We start from the raw sequence: 19,818 nt of genomic DNA on the forward strand, positions 1-19,818 counted from the left end.
ACCCTGAAATTATTTAAAAAAAAATAATAATCCCAAGGGGGAAAAAAAGGAGACACACAGTTTATTATGTCAAAAACAGTTTTAAAACTATATACAGTAAAAGCAGGCAGGTGCTAAAACAGTACAGGACGTTAAAAAAACACAGAAGTGACAGAGCCTAAGAAGAGTAATCATGATTATACTCAGGCTGACTGCTGTAAGCCAGACGTTCTCCACAGATCACACACTGAACCAGCCACTCCAGAGACACCACCGGAGTGTTTGTGGCCATCACACACTTCAGCACCTCTTCAGGACACGGAGACGCAGACACCACCAAGTCAAATCCCTCTACTGAAGTATCTACAAACCAGGACAAAGGAAATGGCTTTAGTTGTAAAGCCTTACAAGTTAAATACTTTCACTGACCTTGAAAAAAAATAAATCAGTAATTTGGAACAAGGCTACAATTCTAGTGAAAGTAATTGAACAGAAATATGTGTATTATGTGGTTTTGAACTTAATATCCACCCCCAGCCCCACATACAAAATACATTCATGTGGCCTAATCCAAGTCCTTTCAGATCTACACCAGAACAGTCACTCCAGGAGTTTTTTGTGATTGTTGCAGCCAAAAATGCTTGATTTTCTGGAGCTTGTCCAAAATTTTGTGAACTTACTTGCACAGTATTTGCATTGTGTGTGCTCGTGTGTAAGAACATGCATAGAAACACAATCACAGCTTTCTTCTTATTTCGTTAGGATTACTCTACATATCCCAGCCCAATTCTGTGGTAAGATGAAGTGTGGAATATAATTGACGGACCGCACCAGACCCTTGATTTATGTTTAACAGAAATACAATTTGTATAGTTAAGAGTCTGGAATGCAAAACATTGTGGGGGAAGAAAAATAATTCAGGTGGAACATCTTTAAAGGTGGGGTCTCCGTTGTTTGAAAGCCAATGTTGACAATGTTGAAATCACCAAAACAAACACGCCCCTAACCCAAATGGGTCCCACCCCTGTTTTGATAGCTCCACCCACACATACACAAGACAAGTATAACCCAAGTATAACCCAGACTAGTATTATGGCGGAACCTGTTGGGGCAGCTGACCGAGGGGATATTTTTATCAATAAATGAACTCTGAGTAATACTATGGTAATACAAATGTGTTTTTGTAGTACTGTGTGTTGTACCGTGAAAGGTTTATCTTCGTTTCACACGGAAGGCGTTCAGTTCTCTCCAGTGCTGGAAAGCTGATCGTATATTAACACGGTCCTACTTCTTGCCTTATCGTAAGCCTTTCTTCGCTTTCTTTCTTTGTTTTTATCCTCCATGTCGATGTTAAAACCGCTTTCTGCTAATGTCACACATGCGCACTGAACACACTCTCCCCCATATTGACAAGACACGCCCCTTTCTGCTTATTGGCTACACGTTAGTTTTGTTTTTTTGGGCGGCCAAAGCAGTTTTCTGAAGCATTTCTCAAACAACGGAGACAGCACCTTTAAGTGGACCAGTCAGAACATACCAGAACTGTTGTTGCTTATTTTATGCTGCTGAACCTTTGCGGAGCCACACATGGTGAGCAAGGAAGTCCACAAATCCACACGTTCTTCTGAAACCAGCAGGACCTTCAACGCTTTGAAAGGGGTACAGCGCACATGCCTGTGGGAAAAGAACATTGTTAAAAATCTGTACTGTTTTGTATGATAATGTTTGATATTATAAGCTTTCTATTACATTAATTCCATACATGACAGTAGTTGCTCAAGGAAGGACATGAACTATGACATCATGTCTGTGACATCATTAGACAACACAAACACTTCTGAGACTGAATAAAACAGATCTCACACATTGTACAATGTTTCTCACATGATCATTTCATCGGTTTTACTGAATTAATGAACCTTTTTAGATCTAGCGGCTTTATTAAAGCTCCTCTCTCTCTCAATTATGTGGCGTTACATTGGTGAGGTAAAATTGGCAAAGACTTACAGTACATGTAAATAAGCTGCCTTTATTATTGCCACAAATTACAGCACAGGAGAATTCTTTAACACACATCCCAGCTTTTGGGGGTCAGGGTCAGAGGGCCTTGCTCAGGAGCCCAACATTGGCTAAATAAATCTAATGAAATCAATCACCTTGATTGAATGTTCATTCTTACAGACTGAAATCAAATAAATGGCACGATATGTTTGGAAAAAAGGATGTGTTAGGGAATGAAGTAGCCAAGTGATTAAGGTGTTGGTCTTCTAACCGGAAGGTTCAAATCCCAGGGGCCACCAACCTGCCACTCCTGGGCCCCTGAGCAAGGTCCTTAACCCCCAATTGCTCAATGAGATAAATGTAAGTCGCTCTGGATAATGAGTCTGCCGAATACTATAAATGTAAATTTTTGAGGTAGAGAGAGCTGCATTACAACACGCTCACATGGCCCTGTTCACATTTGTCTTTTGATTTTAATCTTGCTTCACATACAGAAAATGTTAAACTGTCAGTATATCAACAATCATATCTGTCACATCACCTACCCAAATTCAAATTTTTCTTTTTTAAAATAGTGAGTAGATTTTCAGAACAAGGAAGCCCTGAAATACCATTCTATAATTCGTTGCTCAGGCCCCACTCCAGCAGGGAGCAGGTAGTTCCTGTAGTTCATCAGCTTCTTCTCTTGACAGCAGTCTCGCACCCAGATCTGAGACACACAGGGAACTCCACCTGCCACACACAGCAGGTACGTCTCCGTACGGCAATGCTTATCAGCAATCAACAGGCTCTGGTACGCTGCTTTACACTGAACACAGAACCCACAGGAACATTTCGACTTAGTAGAGTTCACATACTGCAGAAATAACTACTAGAAATCACAAAATGAGGTCTTACTTGTTCTTCATTGAATTCAGGCAGAATCATTCCTCCACCAGCCTCCAACTGCCTCTTAGTGTACTGCTTGTTATATGGAGCTGTCGGTACATATTCTGATGACAAAAAGGAAACAAGAGAGTCTGACAAACTGTCCACAGTTTGAAGGAATAAATAAAGTTCAGGTCTCTTTTCTCACCTTCTTCTCCATCGCTGGTAGTCTGGTTAGACTTCATGTCGTTGTCAGAGGATGCAGTGAGCATGAAGACAAAGCCCATAAAGAGGGACGTGCTCTCAGGAAGAGGGCCGTGCATCACCAGGTGGTCACTGGGGTCAGAAGGCAGCTCAGCTCCACTCCCAGAGGTGTCACATGGAGCCATTTTCAAACCTAAACCCACATATTAATATGTGTTATATACATTGTGTGATTGGTCCAGAGAAAAATCTAATTACACAATTTTCTTCTTAACTTAAAAGGTGTCTGACTTTCACGTGCTTACTTTTTGTCTAGTTTCAAAGCGAGTGTAACAAGCAATCTCTCACAAGTCTCTCTCAATGAACATTTTTGAATGAATCCATGCCCAAGTCTTCATACACTTGTTTCAAACACCACTATGGAAGCTTTAAAATATAATTTTGTAACAAATAATTTAGCAGAAATCAGTTTGCTAAGCTTAAGTGTATTCCATAAGTACATTCTCAAATCTTTATATACAACACTAAGTTTTTAATGAAGCATTATTGCCCCATTACATGACCATATACCTTTCTTCCTGACGTTATATGGTCATGTAATGGGGCAATAATGCTTCATTAAAAACAGTGTTGTATATAAAGATTTGAGAATGTACTTAAGGAATAGATTTTGGGTGAGACAGACATCCTTTACTAGTTAGCCAAATTAGTTTCAAAGCGATTGTACACAAAGAAGCAAAAACATCAAACACCAACCTACTTAGGTTTTTAAGTAGAAAATTGTGTAAATTAGCGAGCCATTTCTTTCTAATGAACACTACAAACCCATACACCATATTTAGAATTATTCCATTGCATTGAAGCATGCAAAATAAAATGAGCCACCACCGTGAGCACACGCACACACACACACACACACACACACACCACCTTTCCACCTGCCTTTCCAACAGCACCCAAAATCTACATACCAACATCCTGGATCTGCTGCTCATTCAAACTCAATAAAGGGGATCTTGATTCACGCTTGTAAATGACAAATTTATGTAAAATATCTGAGGTTTGTTAAAACACCAAGATACCAAACCAGTGTTTTTAAAATCATTTAAAAAAAAGGTAATTAAAATGCATATTATGAAAAAGAGTTTAAAATGTATAATGCTATACACAGTAAGATCAATGCAATTCATAACATTTTTTTTTTAAATGTAAAAAAAAAAATGCAGCCATTATTAAATAGCTCTAAAAACGTCTTTAGTTCAGGCTTCGCTGCTCGTGCTGCATGTCATTAATCTCTGTCCAGATGCCATCCGTACCCAATCTGGCCCCACCCACTCTGCGCCCTCTCTTCGCTGGTGTCTTCTCGTCCTCTGTGGAGCTTGTAAGTTTCCTTTTGGCTGGGGTTTTTGGGCTGTTTGTGGAGCTGCTGTTTGGTGTTCCCGGCCCAGTCCCATTTCCGCGACGCCGCCGTTTTCCTTCTACAAGGTTATCTACATGGAGATCATGAACTTTTAGGACACATGGGCTCCTTAACTGAACAATGTTAACAGCAGTAATACATGCAATTATTTTTTTTATCTATTAACCGCTCATCTTCAAAAGAACTATGAGGATGAACGGAGGGACCCACCGAGGCTGATATCGGATGCCATGTTCTGAGGCGTAGAAGGTTCGTAAGGCCCGAGGCCATATTGTTCCCTCAGGCGGCTTCCCTGCTCCATGGTGAGGATCACTGCAGTCCTGCAGTACCATGTGCTCTGTCCATCTTTCTCTACGCAGTACAGCAACTCGGCACCTTGGCGTTTGTGTGCCTTCACTATACCTGTCAGCAAAATGCATACACACAGAAACATTTATCTTTTACTGCTTATTTAATGGGGCTCAGGGCAACACACTGAGTAACATGAATAAAAGGTTTTATCCATGTACTCCAGTCTCTTACCTGTGTTAAAGTACTCCTCCTCAGTCAGGGCCGTGACCTCGGCCTCCAGCGGAATGGGATCACACAGCAGGATGTCCTTCCCCTGTGCCTCACACTCCTGATTGTCGTCAAACAGTAGGCGAAAGCGGTTCTCTCCCAGGTCCCGAGTAATGGTCCCAGAGTAGAAAAATGAATTGGATGACCACTTGGCCATCACACGCAGTCCAACGAAGCTGCTGCCGCTCCCTGCACTGTTCTCAGGGGACGTGGTGTTCAGTGCATCCAAACGACTAGAGGGGACGCGGGCATTTGTACGAGCGAGATGCTCGTCTTCTGACGAAGACACGGTTGGGCCGTGAGCACCTCCTCTCTGAGCTGACCTTCCACCTCTGAGTGAGAGCAGCAGCAACAATCAGCGAGATACAAAGTCATGAACACGTATCATAAATACGTTAGACTTACTACCAAGAGTTTTTGCAGGCAGAAGGGTTAGTAAGAATTTGAATAAAAGGGAACTAACTCCAAAGGATGTTAAGAGTAGGAGTTTTCATCCAAATGTTTTCACTTTTTGATTATACAGAAAAAAAGTATAAAAGAAACAACCAAAGATATCTGAAAAAATATGTCTTTAAAAAAAATATCGAAGGAAAAAAGACCCTTATGATCTTTTTCATTGCTAATTAAAATGCATGACAAATTTTATTTTGGGATGTTTTATTTGCTTAAATTTTTTTGGGGTGAAAAATAAATTATTCCTGAAGTGCTAGATTCATTATTAGAATTTTTTTTACAGCAAATTATATTTGCAAACTATACTAAGACCTTCTGATTTTGGTATTCCATTTGATATTAATAAACGGATGGAATTACAAAAATTATTGTATTTAAGAATATCAGCAGTTTCTTTGTTTTCTCTTAACATTTGGATGAAATTTTACCATTGCCATCAGGTTTTAGAGGAGTTTACATACAGAATTATGTACATGGAGTCTGTGAGCCCTCACCTGGACAGTGGACCACGTGAGGGGGGTCTTCCTCGACGCCCGTGGCCTCTGGGGCTCAGCGGGGCAGTGGACAGAGAACCCCAAACACCTGTTAGCTCTGACCCCACTACCTGTCTACCCCCTCGCCTGGGGCTGAGAACATACACACACACACAGACGAAGCGGTCAAACGACACGCCCTCAGCCAGCAAGTGTGTAGCAGCAGCAGTGGGGAAATAGCTGTACAGGCCATGAGTGTTCTCTTGAAATGGTGTGTATGTGTGTGTGTGAGAGAGAGAGAGACTGGAAGAATTAAGTGGTACTGAAAGTGGTGTACATGCTTTGGGATTACCATAAACATTTCAAACTGAAAAAAGAAACTGATGTAATTCTGATAGTGAGACACGAATGTGCCACATTGCCACTGAGAAGAGATTAATTCACATGCAAACAAGAACTTGAGTAGATGTATATATTATTCCTAATTACATTTTACATTTATAGCATTTGGCAGACGCCCTTATCTAGAGCGACTTACATTACCTCATTTTTAAATAGCTGAGCAATTGAGGGTTAAGGGCCTTGCTCAGGGGCCCAACAGCGGCAGCCACCAGTGCATGTACGCAACTTTCATTAGAAAGTAATAGTATTAATGAATAGTATTATAATTAAAAAGGAGGGTCATGCAGAGGCCACAAAACAGACTCCACAGTGACTCACCTGCCAGGCTTCGCTCCTCGGTTGGAAGGCATGATGAAGTCGGTCAACCTGCTGGGAGCTGGACCTCCACTGCTGGTCCCGCTGGAGCTGAAGTGAGACGCGGCCTTGGACGAAAGCGAGCTCACATCAGCCAGGTCTCCTGAGGTCATGGAGCTTCCGGTACGTGAGGGAGAAATGTCGCTGTCCATGACACAGCGATCCACCACTGGCTCCTCAGTCTCCTGGAGAAGAAATGGATACATTATGATTTTAGAGCATCGTTCTGACTTTCCATCAGCCCCAGACATGTTCTCTCTATAGAACGAAGTAAAGAGTGAACTCACCTCAACAACCTTACGGTCCACCTCCCTGCCATCTTCGTAATACACGTCAGTAATAATGCGAGTGATAGTAGTGCGCACTTCTTGAATGGTGCGGACGTGTCTGCGGTGAGAAGGACCCGATTGTGAGCGGCTCGGAGTGACTGGCTCGCCCTAAAAATAGAAGAAATACAAGAGAGCGCATTAGTATTGCCATATAACTGTGTTTTCTTTTTTTGGCCACAATGCTTAATCAAGCATCTTTAATTGTTTTCTTTATTAAAAGCAATAAACTGTATGGTTATTTATATCATTTTGCACAGGAAACACAGAACATAATTAATCGTTATAATCAGCAGAATTCTTTGAGAAGAGCCTATTATCTGATTATCGTGTATGTAGTAAAGTACTCACCCTGCCTGATGGGAGCTGTGGTCCAGACGCATCAAAGCTGGTCTGCTGGGATACGGCTCTCTGAACAGGAACACAGGAATACACTGTTTTTACCCTGTTCTTTATTTCTTTCCTAATAACTCTTATTCTATGTGAAAAGCTTACTTTGCTGAGAGGACTTGCTTTCGAGGACAAGTCCATGATGGATTGCTGAGACACAGCTCTCTGGCTTATGAGTGACTTGTGAGGTGACTGCCCAGAAGTGCTAGGAGCTTCATGCTCTTTAGCTGTGGAGGACTGTACCGCAGCCAGAGGCTCTGAGTGCATGGCAGTGCCGTTGGTCTGCTGTAACGACTGCCCTGGTGTACCATTACCTACTGGCCCAGGAGCGGAATCGGGGTTCTCGCTGTTCAGGAGGTCAGTTTGACTCCGTGGTCTAGTAGCTCTGGGAACAGAAAAAGATAAAAGGCATACGTGTAAGAGTAAAAGTAGTTAAACTGCTTCAATAGGCGTGTGGTGAGTTTAAACTAGAGTTGAAGTATTCACAATATAAATACTGAACATAGAGTTTTACACTATAAAACACAATCTGCTGAATCACATAGTGAAATATTTTCTAAATGCTGGTGCATCTACAGTACTAAGACGGAACAAGAACATCTCCACATCTCTATGTTCAACCTTATAAAGAATCCAAATACCTATAAATACGCTAATTGAAAATGTCCTCACACAATCATGTCATTTATTTGATTCATTCATTTCAATCAAACTTTGTGTCTTTACAACGGGATAAGCTTGTCGTATAATCATAACAGAAGACCACACATCATACTAAAAACACCCATTTGCCTGATTAAAGCCTGGTAGCTGGCTTAGCACTGATTGTAGGTTTTAGATCTTTAGGTCAGATCCTACAACAGATTTAATAAAATGGACAGCAAGTTTAAAGGATTGCGAAGTTTATTACTAAAGCTTATTACTAATCCAAACCCTCCCTTTTTTTTAATTACCCCAAACTTCTCTGATTACACAAGTTATTATTAGTTATTACAAAATGACAAGAGGCCAGACCAGGAAAACACAACACTAGCTATCTCTGAACCTCAAACTGACTGAGCCTGAAGAAGAAAGTTTGTCCACCAACACTGTAGCTCGGGCATCAGCAAATGGCGGACCGCGGTCCGGATCCGGACCGAGTGACGGGTCTGCCCGGACCCGTTAATATTCTAATATTATCATATTAAGCGTCTCCTTATTATAATCTAATATTATAAGATTATATAAGCTCTTTGATATTAATAAAAAGATAAATCTTTCGTTCATGCGCAGTTAATCTAGTTATTATGACAGGAGCGTCATCAAAAGCCAAGCCAAAAACAGTTCCATACTCCAGAGCAGAAGGTGGCAGTAATGCACCTAATTACACTGGCAGGACAATTAAGATTCAAACTGCTGGCAGGACACTTATGCCCATTTCTCTCACTAGGAACGGAAGATGGAAAGGGAGTAAGGAGAGGTGGAAAGGAGAGAGGAAAAAGGGAGCTGCTCAAAGCTCTGCACTTTTCTTTTATTCAGTAAATTCTGCCCTGTTCTATTTTACCTGAAATGTTCTTTTGCCTAAAGGTTCCTGTGTTATTAATGTAGTTAATGTTTAAAAAAAGGGGCAGCTCAAAAGCCTTTTGTTTCATTTTTTTTTCTTAAAGATTAAAAGGACTTTTATTTTATTCAAAAGATTCTGAATGTTTTACATTACTTGAAATATAGGCCCTAAGTTCAGGCTGCACAAAGCTGTGTTTGCACTTTTTATTTATTTTATTCAGAAGAAATTCCGTGTCTGTTGTCTGTTACTTGACATGTAGTAAAGACAACTACAGGATTGTTTCCCATTCAAGTGCCAGACAAGTTCAGACTTGGAAAACACTTGAAATTTAACAATAAATTATATAGAAATGTATGTACGTTATTGATTATATTAACATGAGGGTACACTATTTTAAGTGACAATATAAGATTCAGACCTTTGCTGGGAGGAAATTTTAGTAACTGGACCTCTTTGAATTTTAATTGAATACCCCTGATGTAATCTTTTAGAGGAAATGTATATTCCGTAGGTACCTTCTTAATATTTGTCACATACTTGAGAAGCAGCTCAAATGATGCGAGATTGTTGAAAACTATTAATAGCCCAAAAACTAGAATCAAATCCCTTTTCCACGTTTGTCTACAGGCTCAGAATTCAGAGTATGCCCCCCCACGAGGTAGTGTAAGTAGGGCACGCACCATCATTCTAAGCAAACAGGGCACTGTGAAACCAATTTACTGGTCTCCAGAAATACCCTATACCAAGGGAGCTCTATTTATAACACCTCCAAAAAACTGCCAAGGTCAGGCAGACTCCAGACAGCAGGATGAGTATCACAAAGAAAACCTGTAGCTTTTCATATCCACATGTCTTATACAGCACAACCCACCATCGGCACATAAGCAACATTAATGCAGCAAGAATGTAAGTTCATGTGCTGAGGTGATAAAATAAAGCAAAGGAAGGTTGAACAGGTAAAATGTGTGTGCATTATGTGTAGCAGCACCTGACTGACAGATCACTGGGCTCCTTCTCTTCATCCTCCACCTGTAGCTGCTTGTGAACCTCACGGACACGAGTAAAGATGGATTGAGGGCTGAGGTGATGGAGCAAACAAGGGTAGGGTTCATTAGAAAATATCCTTTACTTTAATCCTTTAGTATATTTTCAATTCGATTAAAATATTTTCCAAGTATTATTTTTTATTTTATTTACATATTTTTCAATCATGAATCTTCCCAATAGAGAACCTCACAGGCTGTGTATGAATAATGTAGAGCTTTATCTAAAAATGTGCCATAAATGTAAGTGACGATGAATCAGCAGCAATGAGACTGGAAATCTGGCATCCAATCTCTCTGACACAAATACACACAGACATGCACGCACGCTCTTTCTCACATAGCAACCACCAGACGTTACCTGGTTACAGCCTTGGCAACAGCGGTAGCCTTGGAAACTGTGCCTTCCTCGTCTGATAAGGACGGTTCTGTGGAGACATTTCCAAAAGTCAGCGAATTTTAAACAGTAGCGACAATAAAGCCAATTCTTCTCATCCTTAAAGAAAGGAGGCAAACATTCCTACATTCATAATGAGTATTTATTTATATCGAGGTGTAATATTTAGAAACTGATACACTTGGTAATGGAGACAGAGGAGATTCCAAGTTCTTACTTTGTAGGCTGAAACGCTCAGACCCTGAGCTGCCATCTTCTACGGGAGTCACCACCTTCATTCGGAGACTTAGTTTCCCATCACCCCCCTGTGCTGCCAGCTCCTCTCCTTCACCACTCTCCTCGACAGAGATCTCGCTGGCAGCCATTGTCGTCTCGCGGGTGGCGTCGGCCTTGGTCCTCTCACGGAATATACTAGTTTCTGTAACATTCCAAAATGTCAATCAGTAATATGGAAAATTACAGAAAGGGTCGTGAAGAAACAACCCTTCCTGAGTTTCCCTACAGAATTTATATATATATATATATATATGGTGTTCAAACAGCTGTTACAAGTCATACAACAGGGACGCCCACCGATAGGTGTGCTGTGGAGCGGTGTGTTCTTTAGCTGCCTGACGTGTGGAGGAGTTGCGCTCGCTGAAGGCCCAATCAGCTCTCCTTCTCTGGGAAGTGTGAAGTGGAATGGAAGATCTGAAGAGCAAAACAAGCAAGTAAGATTTATTGAAAAACCTTAATGGAAAACGAGGCAGAATCAGAGCATCTACTTCAATCATATACAACTTAATCAATACAGATTAAAAGAATTAAGAACTTCAGCATCATAGGAAGTATTTAAATCTAAAAATACAGTTCTCATTTATAATTGCATTTATATAGCTGAGCAATTAAGTGTTAAGGGCCTTGCTCAGGGGCCCAAAAATGTCAGCATGTATATATTAATAAATACACTAATAACCTGCACATCCACATATGGCTTTTGTATTTATTACACAGCATGTGGATCATCTCAACTGTATAAACTGTGAGAACTAAATCTTTAAATCGATTTAAAAGGTTAATACATTTTAACTTTTAACCTTCAACTTATTTCTGGCCCTTTTTTAAGGTTAGTCTTAGAGAGAAGGCTAGAAAATGGGTTAAATGTCTAATCAACAAGAAATTGGAGTGATATCTATGGCCACGATACAAAATCCATCCCATAATATCCACAAACAGGTAGAAGCTGATGCCAGTGTTGTCTTCAGCAGACCTCTGCTGTCCTTCTAGTTATTCATTTGTAAATATCCTTCGAATGCACTGCAAACATGGAGGAAAATACCGAATCAAAACTTCCAGCTACTCGACGACGTCATTGTCTGGATCAATCCAAAAATCTATCGTCTGCTGTTTACGATATTAATTCGTAAACAGCAAATCTTAATAAAACATTCAATCATAATCCGCTTAACATTCACCCACTAATCATATAGCTCTAATGAGAATCGTAGACAGACGAAACACAACGTCGCCATCATCTACTGGCAGAAGGCATAAAAAGCGAAAGGACAAAATCAGTAACATTTGAATTCTCTCTTACAGTTTGCTACATTTTGTTTGCATTGTTGATCCCTAACATTTTGCTTGTGGATCCTGTTATAATGAATAACGATTTTAGCCTCAGTAAATCTGTATTTATTACCCTACCTCCAGAGCTGTCACTCAGGCTTTTGTTGGCTGTATTCAGGACTTGTGATCCTCCACTGGGTGCTCCATCACTAGCTTGTGTGTTATTGGCACCAGTTTTTGTGGCCACCTGCAAACTCTGGCCTGAGCTGTTTGGCTGGGAGCCTGGCTTTTTGCCAGGCTTAAATTTCTCCTTCGGGGAGACAACGAGAGGCTGTGAGGAACTTCTGAACACCGGTGACCTCTCAATACTCTGTCGCTCCTGAGAGACTCTCTCACTCTCCTCTAGGACTATGACACTGAGGCTCTCCTCGTCCTTGCTGCCTGCATGTTGGGAGACTTCCCCTTCGTCCTCCATCGGCTCCGGAGAACCGATCTGGCTCCGAGAATGCGTCAGGTCGAATCCAGGGCCTTCGTTCCTGCTAGTGCTCTGTACCGCCCCTTCATCCATTTTGTCATCATCTTCCTCATCAACATTCTTAGTGTTGCTGATACTCAAGTTAGGTTGGTGACTTTGAGAGAAGGATTGGCTCGGTCTTTGGTCACCATCAGCTTCCTGTTCTCCTTCACCTGGAGGACTCCTGTGAGAAAATATGACGGATTGGGATTGGGACTGAGATGGAACAGGAGATGTGCTAGTTGGTTTCTCTGACTGTTCTTTGCTTTGTGAGCAACTACTCAACGTCAGATCTTTCCCCAAATCCATTTCATTCATCTTCTGAGAGGCTAGAGTGTTGGAAATCTCCTGAGATTTAGCCACACTATCATTTATTTGCCTGTTCTGCCCCTTTGAAGACTGTGAGGACAACTTTTGAGAGGAACATTCTTCATTTTCTGTGGTTTTCAGGTCAGGCCCCTGGGAAATTCCTTGTACATTAGCAGCATTATTAAGGCCACAATCCATGCTGCTTTTGTCCGTTTTCTCATCGTGCTGCACAGGGACACCACAGTCCTCCTCACCCTCTCCTACAGACCCTTGAATTTCCTCAATCTGTGTGGCCTGACTGTCATCATCCACAGGGAAAGCTTGAGTTTTCTTATCGAAAACGCTATTTTCAGTGTCCAGCTCCAACTGGAAACCTGTAGACACTTGAGAAGACGAGCTGCCAGCAGGTTGTTTTAACGCTTCTGCGTCGATGATTGTAGACAGACTTTCTTTTGGTGCTTCCTTTTTCTTCAAAGCCTCTGGACCTGGACTGCAGACACCAGATTCCAAAGATGGTGTAGGCACAAAAACATCCTATTTGGGATTAATAGCGTGTGTTAGTGACTGAAAAAAAGCTAACAGATGTTATACCACGACATTTAAAAGTTTATTTCTGGTTGTTTTTAATTCTCAGCAGCTCTGAAAGTCATGTATGTAATTAAGAAAAATATTACAAATAATTGATTAAATGATCATTCTTACATGTGAAAGTTCAGGCTGTGTTGGCAAGGACAGGCTTTTCTCAAAGGCAAAATTTGGGGAATTCTGAGATACTACATTGGACTCTGTGGGCTTTGGGGCAGGATCCACATCCATTATTTCTTCCTGCCCTTTTTGTGCTTGGTCATTTTGCATCCCAGATGTTTCCTTTGCTGGTTCAGTGGCCTCGTTAAAATCTGACATAAGATTTAGAAAGACAGTCATTAAGAGATCAGGGTTTCTTTCTTAAATCTTGTATCTCGGTCTCCATATCTGACGTCTTACCTTGCTCATTTTCCTGTCCTGTGGGTGAATCAGGGACAATAAGCGCTGGTTGAGTCGGGTCCTCTTGTGTGGCTGCCACAAAATCAACAGACTGCCTGTTGCACACAAAAAAAAATAAATAAATGTAAAGTTAGTATAAATCATTTTTGTTCATGAGAATGTATGAAAGGCACTAGAAGACCATGACCAGCACTAGATTAAGTTTAGCTTACTGGGAAAGGCTCTCCTGCACCAGTGATGCCTGAGCAGACAGATGCAGCAGACAAAGGTCAGCAGGCGTGCATGTAGGGTCCTGCTGCTGCTGATTCTCAATCACTGCTACTGTGCTGTCAACCTTAGAGCCTGGGGGGGGAGGGGGGGAGACATTATGAATTAAAGAGAGTGTAAAATATAAAACACACATATTGATGAAGATGTATACTAGGTCCCTTAAATTTCACTTGCTGGTTGCTGTAGAACGCAAAGCTTAAATTAAAAAAAAATCAATCGATATCCTTCTGAGAAAAAAAGCGTAGTGAAGGATTTCAAATCACCTATAGAATATAAATTGTAAAATAATATAAAATAAATAAATAAAAACTGGTGAGCACGAAAAAAAAGTCTGAGAGCACGAATGAAAATGCTTCCATTTTGTGTCTAACTAAATACAACAATTTTCATTTAAAATTACATCATGATTTATACTAATTAGTTAAATGTGCAGAATAGTGAATATTATATAATAAAGATTTTTTGTTCTTTTAATTTGATTTAAAAATTTACAAAAAGTTTTTTTAATAAAATCCCACATTATCAAGGTTGTCTCAAAAGATATCTTACTGACTCTCACCATTTTTCTCTCCATCAAAAAGATCATCCTGGGATGACATAAGTTCCTCGTCTTCAGCCTCTTCAGCCTCAGAGACCCGAGAGTGGAGTATGGCATGGACACTCAGCTCTCTGCCTTCTCTCCTCTGAGGCACCGAGGCACTGCTGGAGCTCACCTCTGGCCTAAAGAGAGAGAAAGAAATACCTTAACACAACAAACCAGATATGGGACCAAATCATTAATTCTGTGTGTTTTTGATCCACAGCTTACTTTCTAAAGTTGTCATCTTGACTATCAGATGCCCTAGAAGAGCTTTTCAATCCAGCTGATAAGCACAAAAGAAGAAATTTGAGAAAGTCAGTGAGGTTAAAGGATAAAGTGGTGTACATGAAAGTATTGAAGATTTGGTGTACTTTGGTTGGCTGTTTTCTGGCTGTTTGATGGTTGGAGGTTGACAGGTGTCTCCTCTACATCCTCATCATCACTCTCTATGTTCTCTCTCTCGATATTTCCTCCCTGACTCTCCGACAGCTCCAGGAGGCCAAACTGAGACATTCCCTCTGAACACACACACAGAAAATAACAGACTTTAGCTTGGTCAAAAGAAGAAAGAATGGAAAGGGGGACCCACCAATCATTATAAAAATAACATTAAAATATTAAACATAAAAAAAATGTAATAATAATAATGACAACATATTTTTAACTCACCGTCAGATTGTACACAGTGAGTGGTGGAATCAGCCCCAGACTCCATGGCCTCTTGGTTACTTCTGAACAAAGAACAACAATAAAAATAAAATAAACATTAATTTTTTCTGCTTCAGTGTTACAGCCTTAAAGTTTCATTACAAGCATTTATCTGGAAATACCTTTTTGTATTAGGAAGGGAGCAAACTTCAAATACTTGACTCTGCTCTTCAGCTGCTGAACTCGGATTAGATGGACAACGGTCTAATAAATAAATAAATAAATAAATAAATAAATGACTGTGTAAACTGTGTCAATCTGATGTGGCAATTATAAAGACAGAATTATAATCGCATACCAGCCTCTGGTACACTGTTACTCTTTTCAGTCTGGCAGTCACTTTCAGTGCATCTGCCTTTAGAAGGAGAGGCAATCAGTTCCTGGACAAAAAAAAACAGAATCTCTTAAACAAACAACAATTGGTAGTAATGAATGAATGGGTGATGTGGGAGATCTCACCAGCACCGGGCTGTGGGAAGTTGGCTGGAGGTTGGAAAGGCGGCGGGAGAGCAGGGCACGGTAACTGCTGTCAGGGTCGTCTTCCAAGGCCACACTTTCAGGCTGAGAGTCTTCGACAATAAGGCAGGGGTTCTCAGTCTGAGGCAGACTTGACTCCAGATCACTTCCACCTGGATCCATGTGGCGGCATCAGGGTCAGCAGGCAACTGCATGTAGAGATGTAAAAGAAGTGGTTATGGGGAAAGTGGGCGGGGCACCATGTTTTTCAGACACGTGGTGTATTAAGTCACGTGGTGTATTAAGACCTAGGGCTATAGGGTCTAGAAGCACCCCCAAAATAAATAAACAAACAAATAAATTAATAAATACATTTAAGCACATCAGCTTCTTGAAAAAAATAAAATAAATCATAAATATCTTCATAATAATAAAAAAATATATAACCCTTAAAAATAAACAGCAATTCAAAACCCAACACAATGAATTATTCATTCAGGCAAGACTGAAGTTTCTCTTCCAGAATAAATAAATAAATAAATACAGTATCATCGGTACAACGCCCATGGTTCTTATTTAACCAGATAAGGGCATCATAAAAATAGTTCATATAATAAAATACCTGCTACTACAGAATAAACTCAGCTAACCAGCTAATGCTAACAATCCACGCAGAGACTCAATGCTAAACAAAACTCCTCCATCTATTCAATAAATAATCCAAAAAACTATACCTTTGCTATGTTTGCTACTTTTAGCCATCCTGAACTGAATCCACATATATGTATAAATATTAGTGCAGAACAAAACATAAACTAATGCGTGCTTTTTTCTGGCCAGCTTTCACCCCTCTGCAGTTCAGCAGCAAAAGGCCAGCAAAGGAGACCGCTGATTGGATGAAATCCATATAGGAAAAAGCAGAGCAAGACCGGTGATTGGCTGAACTGGGAGAGGAACCTCAAAAGCCCGCCTTACAACAACAACAACTACACCGTTGATTGGCTTAAATATAATACATGGGGTATTTTTTTGTTGTGTTTGTTTTACTTATACTATACCATAGAAATATATAACTATATATACTTTATCTCTACACTATAGAAATATTTCCCAATCAGGATAGTAATTTTAGGCTTTTTTTAAAAAGTGGTTATAACGCATACAATTCCATTTTAATGATATGCTTATATAAATAGCTATTATATAAATAGCTTATTAAAATGCACAGGTTTTCCTGACATCCGGCTATTCACATTTATTTCACTTTCTTTAAGTGTGTGTTACTAATTATTATTGCATTTATTGCATTTTATATTGTTTTTAATTTTATTATTATTATTATTAGTAGTAGTAGTAGTAGTAGTAGTAGTAGTAGTAGTATTTTATGCTTTTTTAGTTCTATTGTTTATTTTATATTGTTTGTACAGCACTTTGGTGAACACCCGCTGTTTTAAAAAAGGTGCTCTATAAATAAACTTTGATTTGATTTGATTCGATTTGATTTCTTTTCTGGTTCTAGGAAGTCATTCATTTTAATGTTACCATTGCTTTTGCTCATATCCTGTTTGCTACTGTCTTCATTTTAAAGCCAGTAACAAACAAATCTGCTACTATTATCACAAAAGAACAATAACAGGGCTTAGAAGGACTACACAAAATCATCAGTACACTGTGCAGGCTGAACCCAACATGAAACTATCTCTACAGTCAATACATCCGTCCTGCACCTGTATTTGAGAGAATTTTTGAGACTTAAGATAGAATTATGAGGACAGCATAAGAAACTGTATTTCCACTGGCTGCCCTTTCTTTGTCCACAACCATGTGTCATATTCCATGGAAACAAATAAACAATAAACAAACAAATCTGCTACTATTATCACAAAAGAACAATAATAGGACTTAGAAGGACTACACAAAATCATCAGTAAACAGTGCAGGCTGAACACAAGCTTGAGCGTTGTACCCAAAAGTCTGTTCTTTTTGATTCGTGTGAAGTAAAATAAATCTACAGACGTGGCACCTGCAATCAGTAGAACAATACAACATGTACAAAATACTTTACACACCTTTAAATCTGTTAAATAATTATAGAGAAGTGGAAACCAACACACTGAGGTCAATTATAGCTCTTCAGCACCATTGGTCTACACCAGCTAGAGATTATTCTAGAGATCGAGAGATTTATTCTCTATTTTCTTATACTTTCTGGAGGCATTGTTTAATATAATGGCAGTATCAGATTATATAAAACGTTTAAGAAAATAAAGATTAGTTTTTAATTTTGTGTATTTAGTCTCATTATAAACCTTATGCAACAGAAGATTGAGCTTTTGATATGATCGCTTATGAGTCAAGAACAGAGCCTTGAGACAAAAATTGAGCATGTTTTTTTAACTTCACATTCCTGTTTTGTTCCCTTTTAGATGCTTTAAGAATACAGAATACTATTCAACTCCATGGAATATGAACTGAATTCAGACTGACTTTTTTGCATGTTATCTGTTATTGTGTAATAGCCTACAGATTCGAATTTGGACAGTTTTCAAACTCGGTAGACTCATCATCAAAATACTGACAGAAAATGCATGCATTTTTTGAAAACCCTTTGCTATGTCTAATAGTTTTATGAGTTTCAAAATGAGCTTCAAGTCTAATGACTGATGTCCAGTAGATTTTCAAATCAACCCTAGAATCAGACATCAGAAATAGCAGAGTTACAGTCAGAGTACAGCTCGGTCTAAGTGCACGTAGAACAACACCTCGAAACACAAGAATTGTTCATTCTAACAATAGAATTAATACACAGCAAAATCAAATTTTCATAAATTGAACACCTACAGTGCTGCATTCCTTCTTATCTTTACTTACACTGTACGTATCACTTTAGCTATCAGTATAACCGTTGACACAAAACTGGAACTTTATTTATATTGTGTAACTAACATGCAACTATCTCTACAGTCAAGATGACGTCAAAGATTATGACGACAACACACGAACCAGAATTTCTATTGGCTGCCCTTTCTCGGTCCGCAACCATGTGTCATATTCCATGGATCTGACATCATGATCGACATATTTTTATAGAAATATCACACACCTACCATGCGGTTAGTGCAGTGTAGAAATGAACCTGCAGCTTCTTTTCGTTTCTATTCTATTGCATGTTAACCAAAAGACAACAGATTCGTACCCACAATCTCATACCTAGCCTGTCAGGATAATAAACATGCCACATAGGGAAAAAAATAATACATATTATTTAATAATAATAATAATAATAATAATAATAATAATAATAATAATAATAATAATAAATATATTGTTATTTTTAAATAAATAGAAATAGACTATAATTCACCCGAATAAAACAACAATCTGTCATCAAGTCTCGAGCCTAAATAAACCTAATTTATGGGGCTCATGATAAAGACGCACAAATACACACCTGAGTGTTGAAATCCTTCAAACCTACACACAACGTAGGCTCTTCGTTTGCTTAAACGATGAGGACGAAATTGCATTGATGTGCTCAGATGTGCCCTCTTTTCCCTAGCAGATAATGGGGTGTGTTAATGGTTTCACCGGTGTCACTTAAAGACGCAGAACACAGGCGGAGCTTTAATGCCTTTATTCCGTATAGAGACAAACTACTATAGTCTGGTATAAGATATATAATACAAACATAGTTTTCTATATTGCAGTAAAATAAAGACTCGTGTAATAGGGAATGTCAGTGAGGTTTGTAAAACAAAGACTTTATCAACATCAACCAACGGTGGACATTTTTTCTCACTCCTTGTGCACTGATGAGTGATTCTTCAACGAATCGGTTCTTTAGTGAATGAGCGCAACTGATTCGCCAAGGATTCGGTTCTATTGTGAAGGTGTTCAAGACAAAGAATCAACGAGCTGCTTTTGTGTGACTTATTTAAGACTTAGTTATCCTTTTTTTCCCCACCCTTTTTTTTTTCCACCTTTATGAGTTAAACACATAATCCAGGTCTTGGGCACTTTTTTGGTCAAAGCTTTGAATTTA

The 19,818-nt window shown here is 39.5% G+C and overlaps 1 protein-coding gene across 4 annotated transcripts; it reads right to left on the bottom strand.

Moving 5' to 3' along the window:
- Positions 1-44: 44 nt before the first annotated feature.
- Positions 45-19,378, bottom strand: tp53bp1 (tumor protein p53 binding protein, 1). Of its 4 annotated transcripts, none has more exons than XM_027137010.2 (29): positions 19,228-19,378; positions 15,780-15,985; positions 15,619-15,700; positions 15,443-15,524; positions 15,282-15,343; positions 14,984-15,130; positions 14,841-14,895; positions 14,592-14,752; positions 13,975-14,104; positions 13,763-13,857; positions 13,481-13,674; positions 12,094-13,312; positions 10,984-11,100; positions 10,628-10,828; positions 10,375-10,441; positions 9,959-10,048; positions 7,533-7,812; positions 7,389-7,448; positions 6,999-7,148; positions 6,676-6,896; positions 5,977-6,108; positions 4,994-5,361; positions 4,682-4,873; positions 4,368-4,541; positions 3,056-3,244; positions 2,878-2,972; positions 2,592-2,788; positions 1,517-1,653; positions 45-342 (listed from the first exon to the last, which is right to left on the bottom strand). In XM_027137010.2, exons 2-29 carry the CDS (start codon positions 15,957-15,959, stop codon positions 158-160), a joined length of 5,262 nt encoding a protein of 1,753 aa, XP_026992811.2. In that variant the 5' UTR covers positions 15,960-15,985; positions 19,228-19,378; the 3' UTR covers positions 45-157. The 4 variants fall into 4 exon arrangements, with proteins under 4 accessions (XP_026992811.2, XP_047667135.1, XP_047667123.1 ...); XM_047811179.1 differs by lacking the exon at positions 19,228-19,378 and adding an exon at positions 18,648-18,745; XM_047811167.1 differs by lacking the exon at positions 19,228-19,378 and adding an exon at positions 16,511-16,667.
- Between the last annotated feature and the right edge of the window lie 440 nt (positions 19,379-19,818).

The sequence above is a fragment of the Tachysurus fulvidraco genome, chromosome 1 (genome assembly GCF_022655615.1).
Source record: "Tachysurus fulvidraco isolate hzauxx_2018 chromosome 1, HZAU_PFXX_2.0, whole genome shotgun sequence".
NCBI classification, from domain to species: domain Eukaryota; kingdom Metazoa; phylum Chordata; class Actinopteri; order Siluriformes; family Bagridae; genus Tachysurus; species Tachysurus fulvidraco.

Bases quoted from the DNA above. Each gene is read 5' to 3' on its own strand.
- tp53bp1 (XM_027137010.2), bottom strand. From the start codon at position 15,959: ATGGATCCAGGTGGAAGTGATCTGGAGTCAAGTCTGCCTCAGACTGAG. The intron at 15,525-15,618 runs GTATGCGATTAT...TTTATTTATTAG, and splicing joins TAACAGTGTACCAGAGGCTG to ACCGTTGTCCATCTAATCCG. The intron at 14,105-14,591 runs GTGAGAGTCAGT...CTCCCCCCCCAG, and splicing joins TTTTGATGGAGAGAAAAATG to GCTCTAAGGTTGACAGCACA.